Consider the following 21,526-nt stretch of genomic DNA (forward strand, 5'->3'; position numbering starts at 1 on the left):
ATCACATGCACATAAGTATTCACAGCCTTTACTCAATACTTTGTCGATGCACCTTTGGCAGCAATTACAGTCTCAAGTCTTGTTGAATATGATGCCACAAGCTTGGCACACCTATCCTTGGCCAGTTTCGCCCATTCCTCTTTGCAGCACCTCTCAAGCTCCATCAGGTTGGATGGGAAGCGTCGGTGTACAGCCATTTTAAGATCTCTGCAGAGATGTTCAATCGGATTCAAGTCTGGGCTCTGGCTGGGCCACTCAAGGACATTCACAGAGTTGTCCTGAAGCCACTCCTTTGATATCTTGGCGGTGTGCTTAGGGTCGTTGTCCTGCTGAAAGATGAACCGTCGCCCAAGTCTGGGGTCAAGAGCGCTCTGGAGCAGGTTTTCATCCAGGATGTCTCTGTACATTGCTGCAGTCATCTTTCCCTTTATCCTGACTAGTCTCCCAGTTCCTGCCGCTGAAAAAAATCCCCACAGCATGATGCCGCCACCACCATGCTTCACTGTACGGATAGTGCCAGGTTTCCTCCAAACGTGACGCCTGGCATTCACACCAAAGAGTTCAATCTTTGTCTCATCAGACCAGAAAATTTTCTTTCTCATGGTCTGAGAGTCCTTCAGGTGCCTTTTGGCAAACTCCAGGTGGGCTGCCATGTGCCTTTTACTAAGGAGTGGCTTCCGTCTGGCCACTCTACCATACAGGCCTGATTGGTGGATTGCTGCAGAGATGGTTGTCCTTCTGGAAGGTTCTCCTCTCTCCACAGAGGACCTCTGGAGCTCAGACAGAGTGACCATCGGGTTCTTGGTCACCTCCCTGACTAAGGCCCTTCTCCCCCGATCGCTCAGTTTAGATGGCCGGCCAGCTCTAGGAAGAGTCCTGGTGGTTTCAAACTTCTTCCACTTACGGATGATGGAGCCCACTGTGCTCATTGGGACCTTCAAAGCCGCAGAAATTTTTCTGTAACCTTCCCCAGATATGTGCCTCGAGACAATCCTGTCTCGGATGTCTACAGACAATTCCTTTGACTTCATGCTTGGTTTGTGCTCTGACATGAACTGTCAACTGTGGGACCTTATATAGACAGGTGTGTGCCTTTCCAAATCATGTCCAGTCAACTGAATTTACCACAGGTGGACTCCAATTAAGCTGCAGAAACATCTCAAGGATGATCAGGGGCAACAGGATGGAGCTGAGCTCAATTTCGAGCTTCATGGCAAAGGCTGTGAATACTTATGTACATGTGCTTTCTCAATTTTTTTATTTTTAATAAATTTGCAAAAACCTCAAGTAAACTTTTTTCACGTTGTCATTATGGGGTGTTGTGTTTAGAATTCTGAGGATAAAAATGAATTTAATCCATTTTGGAACAAGGCTGTAACATAACAAAATGTGGAAAAAGTGATGCGCTGTGAATACTTTCCGGATGTACTGTATATATATTAAAGCTGTCAAATGATTAAAATTTTTAATTGTAATCAATTGCAAAGTGTAATTTGAATAATCTCAATTAATCACTTGTTTAACCAGGGTAGTTCAGCATTGTTCAGTAGTAAGTTGTGAATAACACTCCTGTACAACTTCTTAGCTGCTCAAACTACAAAGACTTGTGCCTTTCATATTCATAGTTTGTCAGACCTCTCTGAATGACGTCTCTCAGCCTTGTATTTTCAATTATTTTCAGAGGTGTGCACTCTGATGCAACTCATTTTGCAATAAATAGCAGAAGTTAATACTTCGGATTTTGATCATTCATGGACATAAGTTGTACATTCATAGATTGTAGTCTGCTGCAGATTTTGCTGCCTAATATTAGACTTTTTAACAAGCATGGTTTGCTCTTCACTGATAAGCCAAGGATGTTGTACTTCTATTATATTTAAAAATTGCCTGCACTAAGTTTAAAAGTACTGACAAAGTTGTCCTTAGAACTGCCTATCTGTTTCAGATCAAAAGCAAATATCATTAATTTTACCTTTCACAGCCATCATTAATGGAATAGCTTAAATTAGAGATTCCCAAACTTTAAGTCAGTCAGTTATCATCCAACCCACTATATCCTAACACAGGGTCATGGGGGTCTGCTGGACCCAATCCCAGGCAGGAACAAACCCCAGGCAGGGCGCCAGCCCACTGCAGGACACACACACACACACACACACACACACCAAGCACACACTAGGGACAATTTAGGATCGCCAATGCACCTAACCTGCATGTCTTTGAATTGTGGACTGTGGGAGGAAACCAGAGCACCCGAAGGAAACCCACGCAGACACGGGGGAGAACATGCAAACTCCACGCAGGGAGGACCCGGGAAGTGAACCCACTCCTTACTGCGAGGCAGCAGCGCTACCATTGCACCACCGTGCCGCCCGACTTTAAGTCAGGTACACTCAAAATGTTGTAATGCTGCAAAGTAGATCTATCTATCTATCTATTTAGGGATTTTAATGAGTGAATATAATTTTTTGTGTGGTTGTGTATGTATTTTAATTTTTTATGTATATCAAATGCTTTTTAAATTATTTTTTTAATGTAAGAACAGTAGCATGGCTTGATAAAGAAAAAAATTAGGAAGCCTAAAATTTCCACATTTTCATTTTAAAAAAATGAAAGTTACATATGAAACCAGATCAAAAGAAGTAGAAAAATAACTCAAGTTACATATGACTTCAGGTCTAAAAAGATGAAAATACCTCAATCAGTTGTGAAGGTTGAGTGTCTTTATGTTGTATAGGCTCATTATTGTTCTAGTTTTGATAATGTTAAGCAGAGTTTTGCATCTAACGTCTGTGTATTCCTCCATTTATTTTTTAAAGACAGGATGAAGGTTACCAAACATTGGGAACTCTGTATGAAACAATAACTTTCTGCTGTTGATTAATATTAGTAACACTGAAATGTAATGTTAGATATGTATAATTTATTATTAATAATTGATAAAATTAGTCTTTGTTTTTCCTTGTACATGTATTCTTCTACTGTAGTCTGCCAATTTCTAAAACTGTCTTAAAATTATGGTACAAAAAACAAGGTCACCAAAACTAAACATCTTGTAATGCTGGATCAGACCTTTGGGAGAGACAGACACCTTGTGTAAACTTTCTTGTATGGATGGAAATGGTGAGGAGGAGAGCACTGACCTATTATGATGCTCACTTTCACAGAAATCCATCAAGCTTGGAATGTGGTCCTTGAGTTCCATCCTGGCATGACTCATTTCAAAGAGGTGTGGGAAGTGACAGGGAGCTGTTTCTTCCGAGCTAATGAGAGCACTGGGGACTTTGATTTGGCATAAGTGATGGATGCAGAATAGAGAAACAAGGGAGGAAGAGACAGCAGGGGAGTATCACAACAGGAATAATGATAGACTTAGTGATGAAACTGAGGTGCAGCTGAGCATGGAGTCTCTGGTATGGCCATGGTCCTTTTAACTCTCATTTTTGATTGTTTTTTTCCCCACATGTTCAACTTGACAGTTGTTTTTTTATGTACGGGTAGAGAACCGCTGCTCTTATCTGTAACTATATTAATATATGACTACTTTTACGTAACAACTGAAGAAAATGTTCAGTTACCTATATGCTAACTTAAAAACCATGCAATGTAAAGACAATTTTAAAAATTGGAATTCATTTTTTTAATAATGTTAACCTCACGGGGGCCAGAAGCAACGTTTGAAAACCATTTTCTTACATAGAAAGGGGTGCTAAAAATTACATGAACTAAATGCGATTAAGGAAAAATATGTTGAACCTTTGAAATAAATCACATAATTAATGCCTTAACTTTGACATCCTTTGACATCCTTTCTTCTTCTCAAGTAAGTGAACCAGGCACCATGGGGCAACATCTGAGGCTCTGCCTCAGTCACTGACGTCCAAAGTTTGATCCCTGCAAGGGGAAGCAAAGGTGCATACATCTGATGAGCTCTAATTAGGGCAAAACACGTGTCATGTATTGTTTGACAGGTACTGTATGCAGCACCCCCTTGCGGCACCCATGTACCTCAGCAGGGCTGTGCTACAACTCCTGGCATTCCCTGCTGGTTCCTGAATGGGTGCCGATACAGTGGGCTGCTACCATCTAGCACCTGGGTGGAATAAACATACTCCAGGGACATTCCTTCCCTGTTCTCTTCTTCTGTTGTGGGCAGGGAAGTTATAAAGGCCATGTCTGGTCAGGTCACCTTTTCATTTATTCAGGACCTCCCATCCGGGTAAGGGATCTTCTGGACTCCTGGCTGGGCTGCTCATCCATTTTGTGTGCTCCCTACAATATAAATATATATATATATATATATTTATATATATATATATATATATTTATATAATATTGTGGAATATAAAGAAGTTTTGGGGACGTCCCCGTATATTGTCCAAAGGAAAAAAACAAAGCAGAATAAGAACGGTTGAAATGATCAAAAGTACTGTAATGGTAGCAATTGACAAAGTACATGAAACAAAATGGCGTTTATATACAGAATGGGAATGAGAACAGGAAATGGTTGGCAGGAAATGACATTGAATTCAGGAGCCAGAAGTGAAGTCATCCATAGTGGCCGAAAGTGATGTCATGGCTAGCACCGGAAGTGACGTCTTGGCGGCATTTTGGAACCCGGAAATGGAAGGACTTATTTTTCCTCGGTTTTCCTGTTGGTAGATTAAGAGATTTGGGTAAGTACCATGTGACAACCCTTTGTCTCGCGATGTTTCACTCACCTTTAGGCTTTTTGACTGCCTCCTAAATGCACGTGTGTCTCTCTCTCTCTCTCTGTGTGTATATATATATATATATATATATATATATATATATATATATATATATATATATATATATATATATATATATATATACTAGACAAAGAGCCCGTTTCGACAACGTAAGATGAAACGGGCATGAGATTGTGTCAGCAGTGTATGAAGAACAAATGATAAGTAACGAAGAAGTTGTTTTGTAATGATTGTAGTCTGCCTTACTCATTACTGTACAGGCTTGTACTGTTAGTTGATGAATTTTCCAGGCCTGTAGTATAATATTGAATGATGAATGTTCCAGTACAATATGGAATAGTAATAAGTATAAGCACCACAAACCTGATATAGGAGTATTGAATGAATGCGTAATTGAATCAGAATGCGTAATTAGGGCTCGAGCTGTAGTCGAAATCGCCATTCAGGCCTCTAGAGCTTTAATCGAAGTCGCCTTTCTCTTTGAATTTTTGGGGCCGTAAATCCGTCGCCTGCCGCAATGTTGGGGTTGGATGTCGGTCTCGTAAGGTTTTTCAGGCAGCTGTGCAGAAGGCGACTGCGCATTCGGCTTCGGACGTGCGCAGAATGCGACTGCGCATTCGGCTTCGGACAGACGTGAGTGAGTGAGTGAGTGAGGAGGCAGGCGAATTATGTATTAAGATATATACTGTATATATATATGTATATATATATATATATATATATATATACACACAAACTATGGGGTTCTCCCCTGCTTGCTTTGCTCGCCAGCCACTTTGCGTCTCTGCCGCTCGCGTTGTAAAGAGGGGGGCTGAATGCACCTCAAGGAGACGTGGTTGCTCCTCCGAAACCCCCTCTTAAACAGTGATACAATGGTAAACAAATGCAGTTTTTTTTTTTTTACCTCCTCTTTGCTCGATCAGCTGCTTGCTTGCTGCTGCTGCCTTGCTGCGTGATCTGCATCTCATGCGGCGCTTCAAGCATTTAAAAGCCTGTACAGCAGCTGTCCTACTCTTTGTGTTTTTTTTCCGGGCCCAGGCGTGGTTAAATCTTTTGGCACAAAGTCCCGTCTCGTAAGATGAGTTCTTGATATTTTTTAGTTTATAATTTAAAAATGGAATAAGAATCTGAAAAGCTAACAACATCACATTAAAGTTTGATAAATTCTGAAAAGAATGATATCAAACATATATATGTAGGTTTTAAAATAAGCCTGATTTAAAGCGTGACAAAAAATGGGACATTTAAAAATGTCATCGTTGCACTTTTAGACTTAGGATTTTATATATATATAGAGTAGATATATATACACACACAGTATATATATAATGTTATGAAAACACGCTACAAGCTTGTGTTGGAGTCTCTACACAAGAAGGAAAATAGGGGACAGATTTGAGTGAGACACACTTACTAACCTCTTTTCCTCTTCCAGCCTTAGAATGGAGGAGCAGTGACATTGCTTTCATACCTATCTTGGAGTATCATCACTTCTGATCACAATGGCATTTAATAAACACAACACCCAGAACTCACCATTCCTTTAAGACCCACCTCTGCAGGAGCTACATTAGCCTGCAGCATCAACAAACCCTTAAAGAGAATAGTATGGACAGTCCTGTTTTTCTTGTTTTTCTTTGATTTCTTGTGAAACAGCATCCATGCTATTAAACAGGGTGCTTGATGAGATCCCAACTCTTTATGTTTGTTTCATTTTATCTATCTATCTATCTATCTATCTATCTATCTATCTATCTATCTATCTATCTATCTATCTATCTATCTATCTGTCTGTCTGTCTGTCTGTCTGTCTGTCTGTCTGTCTGTCTGTCTGTCTGTCTGTCTGTCTGTCTGTCTGTCTGGTCCCACTTTAATTAGCAATACTACTTCAACTCCATGACATTTGTGAGTTTACAGAACTTCTCTTTTTATGCCCAAACTAAACATCTTATGGGTTTTTGGGTCTGGATGTTGATTAGGACATTCCAAACTTTTACCACACTGATGTCATTTTGTGTTTCAGATTTAATAGTTTATTGCACGACTAAGCCATCTTTCAGCACAGGCTCATGGATGGATGGCCTGACATTTTCCTGACAGCCCTTGTACAAGGCTGAATTCATAGCTTATCTCTAGTAGTTATATTATATCATCAAAAATGATACTATGTTGATGCAAGATTTCTACATTACATGTTGTCTTAGCCTTCTTTGTGATTTAGTGGAAAATGTTACAGATTGCTGTTAAAGAGATTTTGTCATATGGCCTTTCTTAGCCTAGGGAGTTTGAGAAGAACTGTCATCCTAAAAATTGTCAGATGGGCTCTGGGCTTTGCTCCAGATTTTCCTTTATCATGCCAGTATTCAATTGTTCCCTCCAGTCCTCACCTTTTGCTTAGCAATGATAATCAGGCTACTGTTATGAGATGAACTGGGGAAAGAGAAATAAAGAAGGAGGTTGGGTCTTAATCTGTCTGCTCCAGAATTGTGAATTTGACATTAGGAAAACCTTAAAATGAGGATTTTCTGCAGTTTAGTGTTTTTGATGTGCTTGTGTTTTGGATAATTTGTCTTTGTTTTTCCTGCTGTTTTGTGCTCTTGACTTTTGCTTCTCTTTTTGACTATTTCTTTGATATTTAGAATTCAATAAATATTTTTATTTCATACATGTCACTTCCTTGTCTATTTGCTCATCCAAGTGTCTACCTCAAATGTAGGCTTTCATTGTTATTGCTTAACAGGGCAGTGCATCGTGCTGCAGCCCACAGCCTGGTGACTTTTTCACAGGAGCTGGTGTTGAGGGACTTTACCAAGTGCAGGTTATGGGATAGCACAGGCTTTACAGACATATGGCAGTGGTTCTCTAAGCCCCTTGAACTGCTGTAATGGCTTTGTAGCAATTTTCATTCTCCTAGACATGATTAACTTTTTTTCTTGAGCATTTTTGTTTGATAACAGAGTGATGAGCTCTAAATCTTGACTGCTGACAATGTCATGCTGAGAGTAAGAACCAATGTAACATAACATAGGAGCTGTTAAAATTAGAAAAGACTATTAACCAAAGTATTTAAACCTCCAGCCCTGAGACAGGAAACATTTTTTTTCAGACCTGAAGACTGCAGTCTAATTACTTTCTCTTCAAATAAGTAAATGCAACACCAGTCTTTAATGTTATTTTTATTGCAATGTTTCCTCCATAAAAGACTACAACCCAGGAAAAGATCTGATCATATGTTTGGTGTGAATTACACAGCATTGCAAAAAATAAGATAGGGCAAATATGTTTTCACTGCACAAATCAGCAAACAGTTTAAACATTTATATTATAGTTTACAATGTATTGATCCAGGGCAGTCTCCTGTCTTGTGTCCTGTGCTGCTCAGATATCTAAAAATTAACTGTCCACCAGCTCACAGCCATTGAATATAAGATCATATGGGGATAAGAGGTTATGCTGAAACTTTAAAGTGCACTTCAACATTGCAGCATTAGGCAAAAGCAGACACAGGATTGATATAGAAAGGCCGCATAAGAGCAACTTGACTGATTCCAGGACCATAGGGCATGAAATACATGGAAAGATGGAAGGATTTAAATTGTATCTTAAACAAATGAAGACATCTATCCATGTTTTGATCCTGCTTTTTCCAAGCCTATCTTGGCAGACAAATGTGTATAAGACAGGAGCTAATCATGGATGGGATTCAGGTCAATTTAGACTTGTTAGTTAACCAGAAGTAAAATGACAAGAAGAAACCCGTGTGAATGCGAGGAGAACGTGCAAACACCTGACAGAATAAAGTTTGCCACTTCAAAAGAGGTTTTTCAGTGAACAGGTAGGGGCACCGATGGAAGTTGGTTAAGAGAACTTTTTTCAAAAAATGTTAGGCAATGTTGTTTTCCATATGGCTTCAGTTAGTTTCCAGTGTATTTAAAGTACTATGTTGAAATGATGACTATCGTGATTACTTTGGATACTCTGTAGTGTTTAAGTAGGATGTATCACAATGGATAACACTGTTGCCTCAAATATCCAGTTTGCTGAGTCTGACTCCCACATCTGGTTGCTATCTCAGTGGAGTTTGCCTGTTCTTCCTGTGCTTGTATGGGTTTCCTCACTCATCCCCTGAGATGTATTTGTCAAGTTGATTTGTGATTCTAAATTGGATCTGTGTGGGTGTATTCATGAGTGGACATTGCAGTGGGCTGGCACCCTGTCCACAGCTGTGCACTACCTCCAAATTTGCTCAAACCCCACCACCATCCTGAATTGAATGAAGCTAGTTTGAGAATGTTCTGTGAAGTTAGTAGGAACTGCCAAGGTAGAAAAGTCTCTTCAACTTCAAAATGTTTTTTTTATTTTTTTTATTTATGCTTATCTAGGGACAAGGACAGATTAAGACCCCCACAGGCCCCAGGGTGACTTAGCTCCTTAACAGAGAGTTGCTTATACTTTTAACAGTGCAGTGTGTGAACCCAGAGTCATTTAATGTAGCATGATATTCCTCACTTTCAATTGTGCTGTGCGACTCGATCGCTTAATTATACTGGGGGGCAACCCCTTTGGTCATTCTGACTTGAAGATACTCAATTATTTTATCGTGTTGGGAGGGAGGGCCTTCCTTCCATGCTACTGCCTCAACCGAACAAAATGCCCTGAGTACATTACTCTTCTTTTGACTGGACTGCTCCAGCTTCCCGTCCAACACTGAATCTCCTTCAGAACTCTTTTGCCAGCTTATGAAGGTGTTTATTCCAACACTGCACAAACTTTGTCCACTTCACTAACACAATACAAACCTACTAGGAAGTTGAGATCTGCCATTGGTCTTCTAACAGTTCCAACAACCCACTGTTTAGATCTTTGCAAGCAGTAATTTCATATCATGGCTCCTTCTCTCTGAAATACTCCACCAACTGTATTTATGAGGCTCTGTCAGTCTCGATGATCAGCTCCAGGTTGAAGATCTCCAGGCTTTTTACTGTGAGTTTTGGTCGTCCCTGAAATTGCAGCATCAGCACAATGTTGCTTACTATTCTTGTTTAGCTTGCTGGCTCTAATATATCTTTTTAGACAAATGTATTGAGTCTGTCTTTACTTATGTTTTGCTGGCCTGGTTTGGAAATCCTAATGTCAGCAACAAAATCAGATTACATCAAATTGTACAATGAAACAGTAAAAATAACAAGATTTCAACATTTAAATCTCACAGACCTGTTTAATAAGCAAGTATTACAGAAAGCAGGGTGTATTCTGTCAGACAGGACTCACCCACCACATTCTCAATTTCAAATTCGGTTCTCAGGTCCAAGGATAAAAAGCAACTTAACTGCTATTAATCTACTAATGACTTTAAATTTAAACAAACATCAACAGGTTTAAATCATAGGAAGAGCAGTTAGAATTTACATCAATGATTTGGAAAGTGTAAATGTGGTTTTAATTTTTATGTGCATTATATTTGATCTAATGTGTCACAATGAGCTTTTACCGCTATATTGTTTTTATTTGTACAAAGTTTAGTTTTGATGGCTGTGTTCTTTGTGATGCATTTTCAATGTTATGTTATCCGTCTTGTAAGCCTGCTTTATTCTGAGCATGGCTGTGGGAAAGCTGGAGTCAAGTTAGTTTCTGGATAGCATAGTCGAGTTTGGCGCAGTGGTTAGCGGTGCTACCTTCAAGCTCCAAATCTGTTGCTTGGAATCACGACCTGAGAACTACATGTGCAGAGTTTGCATGTTTTCCCTGTATCTGTGGGTCTGACTCCCTTTTCCCAAAGACTGCATTTTAGATGATTCTCAGTTGGTCTGGCAGGAGTGAATGAGTGAATGAATGAGTGTGACAGATAGAAAATACACTAACAGTTTGTACAGTTGATGCTGTACAGTAAACATAAAATCACTGCCGCGGTGCAAAACAAAAATTCAACCAGTCTCATCTTTGGAAGTGCTTTCTCTTGTTTAATAATAGTAATAATAATAATAATAAACAGAGGAGCTTCCTCAAATGAGATGGAGTAGTGTTTAGAGGTTGACTTTGAGATAAATTCGCATTTCCTGATTCTGACACGACAAAACTGAAAACTAAGTATGAAGATACGTGCTGTGCCTCATTCTTAAGCGAAATTCAAAGTATTATAGTTTTTTTTTTTCTTTCAGACTATTATGTGCAGACCAAACCCGCTAGGAAGCGCTCATTCGCATAACTCCAAATGTCACACGCCTTCCTCACGCTGAGGAGGGGCGGGGCCAGAGAGCCACTCCGGTGTCAGTGTCCTGAGAGTTTGAACAGACTGCTTGCCTGGCAGAGTGCGCGCGTTGACACAGAATTACAGAGAGAGAGAGAGAAGAGGGGAGACAGAGACAGAGTAAGAAGTCGGTGAGAGAGAGAGAGGGAGACAACTGACCACGATACTCATAGGCGAACCTAACGCTGCAAAGCACCCGTCGTCCGGCCAGCACGAGACGCACAACGGGAAACATCGGGGCTGATTGTGACAATGGCCGTGGAGGAAGAGGGGCTGCGAGTTTTTCAAAGCGTCAAAATCAAAATAGGTAAGTGAGGGACAGAAGAGAAACAGCTGGAGACAAATACTTGCGTTTGTCTTTAAACATCAGCAGTCATTTAGCATGCTGGAAGTGACACTTACGCGATGTCTGATGTGGTTCGCGTGTGGGAATGTAGCGGAAAATCCAGAAGCATTTTTTTTTCTCTTTTCGATTTGTGCAGCGCTGTCAGAAGTTTTGCAAGGGCAGACTCGCCTTATAACATAGCGGGTGCAAATGGAATATGCATTTTATATATCTTTTAAAAAATCTGACATCGCTACACCTCGAGCAAGTGAGACAGGCTACAGTTATGAGGGCTTTCTAAAGATATTGACGTAAGCCTGGATGAAATGTTATTTTGTAGACAGATTATTGACATTTTGATGCCGGGCAGATCATTACCGAGATGTTGCGTACGGTTTTAAGTTTGAAAAACGAGGGATTGTTTCCTCTTGGAGAGTCTGTTCTAAAGTGCCAGCGGTGTTCAACGGAAGAGAACTTGTTCGACAAACATACCATATTCGATTGACCTATTTTTTCAACACTATCTATCTATCTATCTATCTATCTATCTATCTATCTATCTATCTATCTATCTATCTATCTATCTATCTATCTATCTATCTAGTGAAATAGTGCCAGACGCTGTCACTGCCGCTTCTCCTGTAGCGCTGAATGAGTCATTGTGGTTTGCAATCCCTTGTTTGCTTTCAGAAAACTAATGACAAGAGACAGTTTCTGTAAATTACACAGCAAACAAATAAACAAACGTGAAAGTAAATAGATAAAACAAATAGACAACAGCCAACGTTGAAGCTGTATTAACTTCTATGAACAAGAACCTAAATGGTTGACCAGTATAGCGAAGGTTATGGAACTGATGGGAACCATGTGTTGCGCTCTCTTTTTGTAACCTAACACCAGGGCCGCATGGAACATTTTACTGGCCCGACGATCTGTTTGAAAGTAAGATGTAAACAACAATAATGAACGGAATAAAAATGGAAATTGGAGTAGGACTTGGTGCATCACAATACTGAACGGGAATTTAACGATCTGTGTGCTGGGAAGGCAGTTACTGAGGAAACTTTGGGGGATCAGCTGTGTAACTTTGTAGATCTATCTATCTATCTATCTATCTATCTATCTATCTATCTATCTATCTATCTATCTATCTATCTATCTATCTATCTATCTATCTATCTATCTATCTATCTATCTATCTGTTACGTCTTTTAGATTTATCTATCAAGCTTGCTTGTCCTTTGTATTTAACAGTTTTCTGAGTATTCACCTGTTAATGGTCAACAGGGCCTCTTCATCCATTGCTTTTCTAAATTTTCTGTTGTATTGCCAGATTTACATTTACTCTCCCAGTTGGCTCTCTGTATATAGTAGCCCTTTTCAAATCAGCTATATCTGCTTTAACCCACGTGTCTACCTTTTTGAGGTGGGCTTTCAGTTGCATTGTCAATTTTTTTTTTATTTTGTTATATAGTGCCTTTCACAGACACCCCATCCTATTCTCTACAGGCAGACAGCCTGTTTTTTTCTTTACAGATTTGCATTTAGGCTTTTAGGTGAGCTCCGTTTATGGTTATCAGATTGCACATGCTGTTTTTATATAGCACCTTTCAAGGGCCGGCATCCTTTACTAAATTCCTTTTCTTGCTTTATACATTTACTTTGCAGCTCAGCTTTGTGTACCATTGTCCAGCTTCTTTTGTTTTTTTATAAGTTAATCTGTACATCCTCTGATGCACTGGGACACAACATCTGTGATGTGGTTATTGACAGTTTCAGGTCTTGTCCAGTTTCATTTGTTTTAATTATATAGTACCTTTCGGAGGGAATCTCTCCATATTCTCTATCCTGCCTTGCCTTGAAGACACACATTTATACTTTTGAAGTATTTGTTGTAGATTTCTTCAGCTTTTGACCCCCTCTTTGTTTAAACAGAATATTGCAAGTCAAGCCCTCTCAAAAGTTTTGTAGCTGAGCTTTTTGTGATGTTAGATTCCATTTGATTTTGAAGCTCTTCTTTGTCATATTTTATGGGCTGCTCACTTGAGCACACTTCATTTCTGAGAGCTTTCTTTATATCTCCAAAGTCCCCTTCAGAAAACTATAATTCACTTTCTAGCTGTGATGCATAGGTTAACGTTCTTCTCAACAACTGAGATGGCTAACAAGTAACGCAGAAGTAATGGAACAGCTGGCTAAACTTGTGTGTGTGTGTGTGCGCGACTGTAGGCTAAGCTGGGCTGACCTGACATTCTGTTCTTAACTCTTATCTTGTGCTCATTTTTGTTAATGCAGACTCCAGCTGGTTAGGAGAATGCAAGCATTAAAAGGGATGGGTGGATTAAAGATATGCATGAAGGGTGAAAGTAAATCCATTACCTCTTCTTATTCAGTTTGTCGACACATAGATAGCTGGTGCTTATTCTGGCAGCACTGGGCACAAGACAGGATGTCAGTCTATTGCAGGCCACACTAATAACTGATAAATTTAGTGTATCTTAATGCACATGTCTTTGAGATGTAGGAGGAAAACATGCTTTTGAGCGTCAGCTCCTCTTGCCCGGATGCATAACAGAGCTCTCTGTTTTATAAGGCATGAATGGATGCATATCTCTGGCAGCACAAGTGCAAAGCAGAAACCCTCCCTTCATGGGAAGCCATTTTATAAAATGTGTCCATTTAAAAGGGTAATCAATGGGGGACAATGCATTAAGAATTTAAGAAAAGTCACTGAGGAAACAGAGCACACAAATAAGTCTTATTAGATACAATTAGTGGAATCATCTAAGAGTTTACGCTTGAAGATCAATGGTGGAAAATGTATCACAGAAGCGAGTAATGATGCCCTGTAGGCTTGCAGCATGTAGTCTGTGGGTTGATGCAGAGGTGCACAGTCAAGGGCTTCAGCAGAATTAGGAGTCTGCTTGCCTTGTTTAGTGTTATGACTCACTTGTGGTTGTATTTGTTTTATTTCTCAGGACAGGGTGGAGGTTGTTTTGGTTTTTGTATAAAGGGAAATCCAAAATTCACCCCAACATAAAATTAGAAAAAAGAGACAAGAAAAAAGGTGAGTGGCAAATTTGTGGTGAGATGGCACTGGTGACATTTTGTCACATGTGCCATGTAACACTTGAATCAACCAGCCTTGCTCATTTTAAGGCTTCTGCAGCTATTACAAGGAGATCTTGACAACATAATAGGAAGTTTCAAGGGTGGCTGGTGCTACTTTTTGTATTGGTATTCACATGCTTGTATCTGAAGTAAGGTTTTGTACTGTTGCACAATGCAAGTGCAGCAGAGTTTCTTAAAGTGTTAAAACAGTGGAAATCAAATTCATTTCAGAGTTTTTGAGTTTCTTGTGTGCCTCTTAATAATGAAAGAGAGAGACATAAAATGGATATACAAATAAACTGTTCTGTCATGGGTGCCTCACAGCTGCAGTGAAATTCTAGGTTGGCCACTTCATGTGTGGAGTTAATTCATTCTCTGTGTGTCAGTTCAGGTTTTCCTCCTATCAACATATAAATTTTAGTTTAATTGGAAACTCTAAACTGGATGCATACGATTGTGTCCAGTGACAGATAGAGTGGGTTCTGATGATGGAGGTTTTACTTCTGTATGTAATATTTTATGTTGTCACTTGCTTTCTTGGAACCTGTTGATGTTATTCACAGGTTTCCCTGACTGTTTGCTTTAGGTGTTGGTTCTGATCAATTCTGAGTATTATATGCTATTGTAGATGAAAAGCCCAAACGTTTCCTTGGCTAAGTCAACTTCTATTCAGTCTTTGTGTGGAGTATTTAACTCACCTTCTTGTCTTGTGGGACCAACATATGATGGGGTGTCAACTGTATGGAATATACCTTAGGACATTTGGATTTCACGTAGAAGGTTGAAATTCAATGAGATTGTCATGAGAAAAGCACTCTCAAGCAGAAAGTCTCCTTTAGCATGCCTTCTTCCCTTCCCAGTGTGAGCTGAGGACTCCAGCCTTACAAAATAGACTCTTCTGTATTGGTTAATCAAACCAGCAGTACAAAAAGGCGAAGTTTTGAGGAGTGGAACAAGGCTCTGGGTAAATGAGTTCTTTTCTAAAGTTCATCTGGCTAATGTTGGATTTATAGTTCCTGTGGAAGTCAAGGTTATACACTGTGCCTGTAAGCAAAGTGTATTCATAGTCACCCTCCAATCCTGCAGATGTCACTAAACATCAAAAACAGTGATAAGTGATAAACAGTGCAGCTCACTGAAGTAACCAACTGATCACTAAAATTTAATGCTATATTTAATCAAGCAACCACAGTAACTCTCCATATCCTTCTTCTTGTTCTTCTTCCCACCACTGTCTCTTGGTTTTTTGCCAACTTCTTAGTATAATTTTGTACTTGTACTGGTGGTTTTTGATGTGGAGGATTCTGATCCTTTCATTAATTGCCTGAAATTCATAACGGCTTAGATTTTGTTTTTAGTTTTGACACATCTTCAATGTTTTAGGTCCTCATTTGCCACCATTTTGAAATCCTGTTTATGGGTCTGCTTTCATGCATTTCTAGGGGTGTGGCTTAATCAACATGATAGGATAAAAGGACAGCTAGGAATTCACTTCCTTATCCGATCTGCGGATACCAAAATTCTCAAAAAGGTTTGTTGAAACTCAACTTGCGTGCTACTTTTGGTTTTGACATCTTGCTTGTTCTCTTGACGTTGAATTTTGTCTCTCATTTTGGATCTGATTTCCATTTGTTCTTGAACCCTTTTTTGTTTTTCTACAAGCATTTTCCAGTTTTGCCCAAAAAGCTTATCTGCCAATTCGCTGAGAGAACATATCCTCTTTCTTTACCTATCCTCCATATTCTCCTCCCTCACCTCTCCTGCATTTCCAGTCCCAGCATTCCCTTCCTCAGACATCTGTCTATGACAGATCATCTCCATACCTTCTCGCTCATCTCTCCCTCGTTTCTCATAACCACATGTCCATATCATCTCAATTCACTTTCTCTAATATTTTTTACTGCTCTTTATCACTCCTAACGTCCTCATTCCTCAGTCTCTTCATCAGCAAGACACCGAAAGTACACCTCAGCATTGTCGTTTATGTTCTGTCAAGTCTGTCTTCCTTGTTTTTCATTTTGCCCCTCATCATACCTCTTTCTTTAAGGAGCAAAAACATCACAAATGACATTACTTGGGAATTCAGTCACCTACTTTCCTTTGAGTGATCACAATGAGTGTGTTTACATGCACACACAAAGCCAGAATAAGGTGAGTAATCTAGTTAAGATAGAAACCTTTTTTTCTTAAAATGCCCCATTTACATTCGCAAGCCCACTTAGGGAGTTCTCCTTTGGCAAAACACTCTGTTGTCATAAAACATCATCAATGGCTTCTGTCAATCCAAAAAGAAGCATGCAACCTGTTTAACCTGAGATTGTGCTCCTGAACTTAGCAGTGTCTGTTGTAAAATTAAACAAAGAGTTGACCCTCATATATTATAAAGGATTAATCATTTGCACAAGCAATAAATTGAAACAAGAGCATTTTTTGACGGGGGTCCATCTAGAGAACCTCCTCCATGATGCAGGTGGAGGATTATAATTGTTCGGGGCAGGAAGAGGTGGGTCTGAGAGGTGAAACCAGAAGTGACCTCAAAGGTCCTTGACATTCTGAGCTTTTAGTTGGTGAATAAATAGGACAAGATGTGAATACCAGCACCCCCTTTCGACTTGGAGTGGAACTGACAAGGCCACACAATCCCTTTGAATGCCTCCTACTTACATGTGTGTGACAACTTTCAGCTCATCAACATAAATTTAGCAATTTCTGAGACGTTAAGGCCAATTATTTCATCCAGGAGAAGTAATAATGAGATTGCCCTAGCATGTGTCTCAGAAATTTGTCTTTGTGGACTATTCCACCCTTTTTCTACCTGTGGATAATGGATGTGTGTGTGAAGCAAAGGCATTCACAGGTTAACAGAGTGAAACAGACATGCACAGACTACAGAATCTTTAACTGCAACCCAGTTAAGGGTTTACATGGCCACATAACTGGGTTACTTGTTGAGAAATCTATGTGTGTCAACCTGGTTTCTCAGAGACCAAAATCCTGATTCTCTAACCATAATATGGGTATACTGTACATGGCATTTTTGAAACTGGGTTTCGGTGAATAAAGTGCATGTAAATACACTCAATGTCACCTACTTTGCTTCTCTGGTTAGTTTTCATAGCTTCCCGCATGTAAAGAGTCCTCTGCACACTTTCCTGTAGTCACTCCACTGTTGTGAGGTTTTGCAGGTTGAGCAGCCAAGGTACAAGTTGACATGAATAATACAGCAGCTGTTTGCTGGTCCGACTTACAAGGGTTGCCTTTCGCTCAGGATCCTCATTCATATCCCAATTTGGGCCCTGCAGTGTAAACCTCAGTACGCCAACGTCAGTATTTGGCACCAGTTCTTGTATCTGGTTAAATTAGTCACCCACTGTGGTGTCTATTTCGAGACACTGGTGCTGGTTTCCATGTTGCATCCAGATTTCTTTTTTGCCTCTTTCTAATATTAGGCCGTGGTTTCCATGTCTGGTTAAAATTTGCTTTTTCTGCATTGGTTGTCAGGTCCACGTTGCACTGCTTCCTCCCATATATTCAGTCAACTTTAGATACTGGCTGCTGGCACCATGATTAACACTACTGCTTCACCCCTTCAAGCTGAGTACACTTGTGGTGTGTGTGCAGCTTGTATGTATCTCTGCAGAGAAGAATGTTTCAGTATTTCAGCACACTTTCAACAGACCTAGTGGGAGATGTGTGCCCTGTTATGCCTGATTCCTCACTTGCACCCAGCTGCAAAAGTGGGTCCCAGCAATGGATGGAGAGACGTGTGTTTGGCATTTGCATTTAATTTGGTGTTCTGCTTATGTTAGGCAGCAGTGGGGTTGACATGACTGGATGCACATGGATTTTGGTTCTGTATTCTGTTTAACATTATATGTAGTATTTGGCTCTTCTAAGAAGACTTATAATTAGTTGCTTATCTTCACCCATCCAGCCATTTTCAAATTCTTTTTATCCCAGAAGCATGCAGATATCTGCCCTGAACAGCAAACCAGGTTATCACAGAGTAGCCTTTTCTTCAATTTCTAGTTATGTGACCAGTACAAGGTCACTGGGAGGTGGGCATGTGTAGAGATGTGCCTCACTAATCTAAAGCTTTGATTTTTGTGTCCGGTTTCTACTCCTAACTGTGTTTTTTTTTTCTGTTTTTTTTTAAACACTCCTTAGTTCACACGGTCTTCCAACTGCAGCTTTTGGCCCAGTCACCCAGGCCTGTGTGGGCTGACTGATCTTCTGTCATCATTATCTTTGTCTTGTTTCAACTGTTTGTGTTTGCGGTCCCTCCTCTTTCTCAGTTTTTCTGCCTTCTCTCATCACCATTTGAGACATTTGGTAAAAGCCAGGTGCCCAGATAGGGAGTCCATTAAAAAAGAAGGGACCTACTAAATGCAATGCTTTCTTGTTGATCGTTTGTCTCCTCCAAGCCCCCGATGTCTGATAACTCACATGTGCGTTAGTGTCACTCCTCCTGCTTGCTAGTCGTGGGTCAAGATAGGCTTCAGTGGTTTCAGGGGTGCAGAAAGTAGCCTTATTGTTCCCTGGAGAGTGGCCCATGATGTTCATTTTTATTGGTTAGTGCAAAGGTGAAGGCCACGCAGGATCCTCCTTCAGAGAAATCTTTGAAATTGGAGTCCTACCACATCCCCGTGGACTTGGAGAAAATCACAAAGGGGAAATTTAAGAGCTTTTTAGTATACATGAAAGGATCAAATTCTGTTTGCTCTTCTTGTAGAAGTGAGAGCTGGCTTTTGGCGGGCATGAGTGTGTCAGCTGTTCATTGCATTTCACCGGTGAGTCTTCCATGCGTTTGTTTGCCTTTGGCTTTTCCGCAGCTGTCAGATGTTCTTGTTTTTCTCTTGGTTTCAACTCTGGGTCTGTACCTCCATAAGAGTCTCCACTTGGCAGATGTTATATGTCTATCGGAAGAGGCTGCGGGGCCTGAGAGTTTCCCCTTATCAAAAGAATAAAGAAATGCTGTATTGAGGTCTGACTGTAGTGGATGAAGCATAAACGCAGTGTCGGCATTAATTAGCAAAGACTCAAAGGGGCCAACGTTATAGACATGTGCAAAAACACAGGATGTCTGTAGGTCACAATTAGCGATCCTCGGGAAAGTTGGAAATCACAGTGTTTAACATTTAAGAAATGACCATGGTGTTCTCAAATGACGGCATGGTCGGCTCACTTGAGTTACCTGCTACTCTTTCCTTTTTAATCCCTGCCTTCCTCTCTCTGTTTCTCAAAATGTGCCTGTGGCGTTTGGCATAGTCTCAGTTTCCTTCCTTCTTCTCAAGTGTCTTGTGCCAGAGGAAGGATTACTGGGGGATGACGTTTCAGGGCCTTCTAAGACTTGCTGCCTGTTCTGTTTGGGATTCCTCTGGGGCGAGACGGAGAGGGTTAGCTGTCGGCAACATCCTGCCGTGATTCACTGACTCGGCGGAAAACAGCACAGGCCCACGCTAACCAACAGAGCTTGAAAGTTCATTTTCATTCACAGGCCTGTAGATCTGCCATGTCCCGCCTGGCATAACTGATATTTTTTAAAGAGCTTCTTGACTAGGTGGAAAGTCCTAGAGGTCAGCATTTAGAAAACAGGTTTTCTGCAACACACCATAAAAACATATGAGGTACTTTATTTAATGAAGCTGGCCTCGTGTGTGTGAATTAACTCTCCTGTGCCTTGTACCCATTGTTTCCATATAGTCTCCATGAGCGCAAACTGTATCATGTAGTCACAGTAATAGAATGGAGCCTTACATTTAATCTTACATTCATTTTCTGATTCCACTTTCTTCATTAAATGATCATAGGAAGGTTAAGAATGTATAGCCTTGGAACTTACCTTCAGTGTGATGCCAGTCCTTTGCTGGGCACACATACATGCACGAACACAGGCCAGGACCATTTAGAGCTGTATGTGTTTGAGATGTGGGAGGAAACTGGACCATCAAGGAAAATTCACTGAGAGAAGGGGAGAACACACATAATCCACCAGGCCCATAGAGCTCTGAGACACAACACAAAACACTGTGCTTTTCATTTTTAATCAGTTATGATAAATGAGATGTGACAGAACAGGTGCTAAACTCTGCCATCTATGGTATGAAAACCATTTAAACATTTACATGAAAACAAATGATGAAAGATTCCACAAAAGGCAAGTAGAACATATTAAAGATTTTTGAACATATAAATCAGGGGTTCTTAAACTTTTTATTTTGAGGGCTCAAATAAAAAAATTAGGAGTAGTCCCAGAAGGAAAAAATGCCCATGTATTGCAGTCATTATTGAAATGGAGAGTGTGTAAGCGCATGCCTGGGATGACTGTTTCAGTTTTTAATTGTTTAAAAGATCAGTGGTGCCGTCCTATCATCAGACAACAGGAACGTGATATGGAGGACAATTTATAGGGATAGACAGGTGGACATAGCCACTGATTTCTGGACTGTGGAGAAATCAGAATGGAACATAACTCTACAGCCATTCAACCTCCTTAAACTCAGTTGAATGGTCATGACAGTGCATACAAACATACAATATATGATTTCACATACTATACATATGTATATAGCTAATTATAATGGTGACATTATGATATGATGGGATTTTGCCCGAAGGCGAGAAGTGGACCAAAAGAAGAAACATTTGTCAAACCAGGAACAACTCAATATCGTAAAAAAGAAATTAAAGTCAGAGAAAGAAACGGTGGAATTGAAAATCAAAGATTAGAGAAAGAATGTGCATTTCATTTGATAGAAATTTTATCCCATTCATGGATACTGAATTAATTTTTGTGTTGGATTTGAAGGGTTGCACAGATGACGTAAGACGCTGTGTCATGCTACCTAACTTCCATGGCAACCTGGAACCACGTGCCTAGTGGCACCTGATTGATAACAAAATAATATCACAACTCGGTGAATAATTAATTATTATATTCAGGGAACATAACTGCAAATATCCCACACAGAAGAGAAAAAGTAGCCATAATTCCAATATAGTCTATTGTCCTAGAAAATATGTACTGTAAGAGACAAAAAAAAATTCTCAAAGTGCACACTTCATGACAGATGGTGATAAAGCGATAGTTTAAAATGAATTTATGTAAGA

General features: G+C 40.0%; 1 protein-coding gene across 2 annotated transcripts in view; it reads left to right on the forward strand.

Annotated features, from left to right (window-relative positions):
* Positions 1-11,001: 11,001 nt before the first annotated feature.
* rasa3 (RAS p21 protein activator 3) overlaps positions 11,002-21,526 on the forward strand; it is a 310,651-nt gene continuing 300,126 nt past the window's right edge. The window contains exon 1 of one of the 2 annotated variants that reach the window (XM_028800053.2): positions 11,002-11,287. In XM_028800053.2, the coding sequence (XP_028655886.1) occupies positions 11,233-11,287 (55 nt within the window). In that variant the 5' untranslated portion in view covers positions 11,002-11,232. The remainder of the gene's footprint in view (positions 11,288-21,526) is intronic. The other variant, XM_028800054.2, reaches the window with a different exon arrangement.

This window comes from Erpetoichthys calabaricus, chromosome 4 (genome assembly GCF_900747795.2).
Source record: "Erpetoichthys calabaricus chromosome 4, fErpCal1.3, whole genome shotgun sequence".
NCBI classification, from domain to species: Eukaryota; Metazoa; Chordata; class Cladistia; order Polypteriformes; family Polypteridae; genus Erpetoichthys; species Erpetoichthys calabaricus.